The 2,072-nt window shown below is 41.2% G+C and overlaps 1 protein-coding gene across 1 annotated transcript in view; it reads right to left on the reverse strand.

Moving 5' to 3' along the window:
• The window catches only part of EXOSC7 (exosome component 7), a 76,094-nt gene that overhangs the window by 11,286 nt on the left and 62,736 nt on the right, over positions 1–2,072 (reverse strand). The window contains exon 7 of the mRNA XM_007949700.2: positions 1,292–1,415. Within this exon, the coding sequence (XP_007947891.2) occupies positions 1,292–1,415 (124 nt within the window). The remainder of the gene's footprint in view (positions 1–1,291; positions 1,416–2,072) is intronic.

A 2,072-nucleotide genomic window follows, 5' to 3' on the forward strand; every position in this document is an offset into this window, starting at 1 on the left:
GGCAATCTACTTCCGTAGTGATACTGCCTTGGAAACCCAAGGAGGGGTCGCTATGAGTCGGGTCCGACTCGACAGCACATAACAACAACAACATACTTGTTGATGTAACCCTGTTTAGAAATTTAGTTTTCTTTGTTATGTCATTGAGGCCTTCTCAGTGTAGGATGTGCCCTAAACCTAATCACTTCTGAGTTATAAAAAGAGCAAACTAGACACAGATGCACACCAGATGCACGTACAAACTGGGGAAGACAGATGCTGTGGGAGGACTGCCAGGGAAATCAAGGAACTCCCAAAGCTACTGACAAAGAAGGAATGAACATGGCTGAGACCCTGCTTTGGATGTCTAGCCTCCAGAACTGTGGGAAAATATACTTCTGTTCTTTAAACCACCCACTTGTGGTACTTGTGTTACGGAAGCCCTAGGCAAATAAGACAGATGACCAAGGGTTTGTAATAGAGGAGCAGAGGGGAAAAATTCATGCAAGAAGATACAAGGATGTTTCACTGATGACAAGATTAAGTCAAGGGGGTCCATGCTCAGGGAATGCTCAAGAATGAGTCAGTCATGTGCAGGCACCTCTGGTCAGTCCCAATATGCTTCACCATGTACCCCAGCTTCATAACATGATTTCAGTGGAATGAAACCTGACACAGTCAATGTTATATAATGAATTCTGTGTGGAATCAGTGACAATCCCAGTCGATACAGGACCATTTGCATAGCCGTGGGCAGTGCTAGTTCATTGCACATGGCATAAACCAGCTAGTAGGCCCACAGGCCTGTGTTAGCATAAAACCCATGCTTGACATCAGACACCCAGGACCTATTCCAACCCCCTCATAGATGTGGACACTGAGGCCCACACTGGGGATGGTATTAACTCTCGAGGCAGGAAGCCTGCTGGAGGAAGGGCTGGTGATAGGACTAGGACCTTACTATTCAACCACCCTAGACTCTATAGATTTGAGGGAATTACTGCAACAGTACATACAAGGTGCTGCAGTGAAATGCTGGTAGGTAGAAGGAGCTTACCAAACTCTGGCTATTACTGCTTTAAACCCATTCCTGGTTTCCTTTGACTTCATCACATCTTCCAATTAAAAAGAAAAGGAGCTGCTCATGGCACTAGTTTCTCATATGACAAAATTATTGGATTTGGGTTAAAATTACATGCATATGTTTCTTCAAATTATAATTTCTCAATGTATTAAGTAACCTCAACAGATTGAGGACGGGGGAGACCTACACCTATAGGGAAGACATAATCCATTACATATAAGCTCATACCTTGCACAGAGTGACAATGCAGGGGACATTCTCCACACTTAGCCGGATGCAGTCATATGGGTCGTCAAACAGTTCAATGTCCTTTGTTCCCTCTTCATCCTCTATGACGCGAACTTTTGGTATCCTGGAAGCAGAAGCACAACTAAAATTCCCATTTACTAGGAGGAAGAAAGATAACTTGTTTTTCTTCAGAACTAAGAACAAGAGTTGGAATCTCTGTGGCTCACAAAAGAAAGCCACACTGTACCTTTATTTTATCATCTCCAGAACCATCATTCTTATCAAAAGTAAACCAGCAATGCTGCAGTGAGGAAAAATTATTCTATGCCAATCAGATACCCACATGAAAAAAAATTAATCTCAGTTCCTACCTCACACCATACACAAATCCATGCCAATGGACTACACATGTAAAGGTGACAATTGAAACAATAATGCTTAAAAGAAAGCTGAGAATACTTTCATGACCTTGGAGTAGACAAAGATTTCTTGAACAGGACACAAAGAGTGCTTACCATAAAGGGGGAAAAAAGGTAAACTCAATTTTATTAATATTACAGACTATATATGTTAAAAAAAAAATCATGATTTAGAAACTAAAAAGAATACCCCGAGTGGGGAAAAAAAAATATTTGCAAAAATGTATCACTGGAACCAGAGACATCAATTGGCAAGTGAGGACAACTACAAACAAAAAGAGGGAAAAGACTGCATAGTCACAGAATTTCTAAATGGTGAGGAAGTTAAGAAAGTTGAAAGATAGAATGGACTGTTCTAAACT

Source organism: Orycteropus afer, unplaced genomic scaffold (assembly GCF_000298275.1).
Source record: "Orycteropus afer afer isolate SDZICR_OR568_19922 unplaced genomic scaffold, OryAfe1.0 scaffold00250, whole genome shotgun sequence".
NCBI lineage: Eukaryota > Metazoa > Chordata > Mammalia > Tubulidentata > Orycteropodidae > Orycteropus > Orycteropus afer.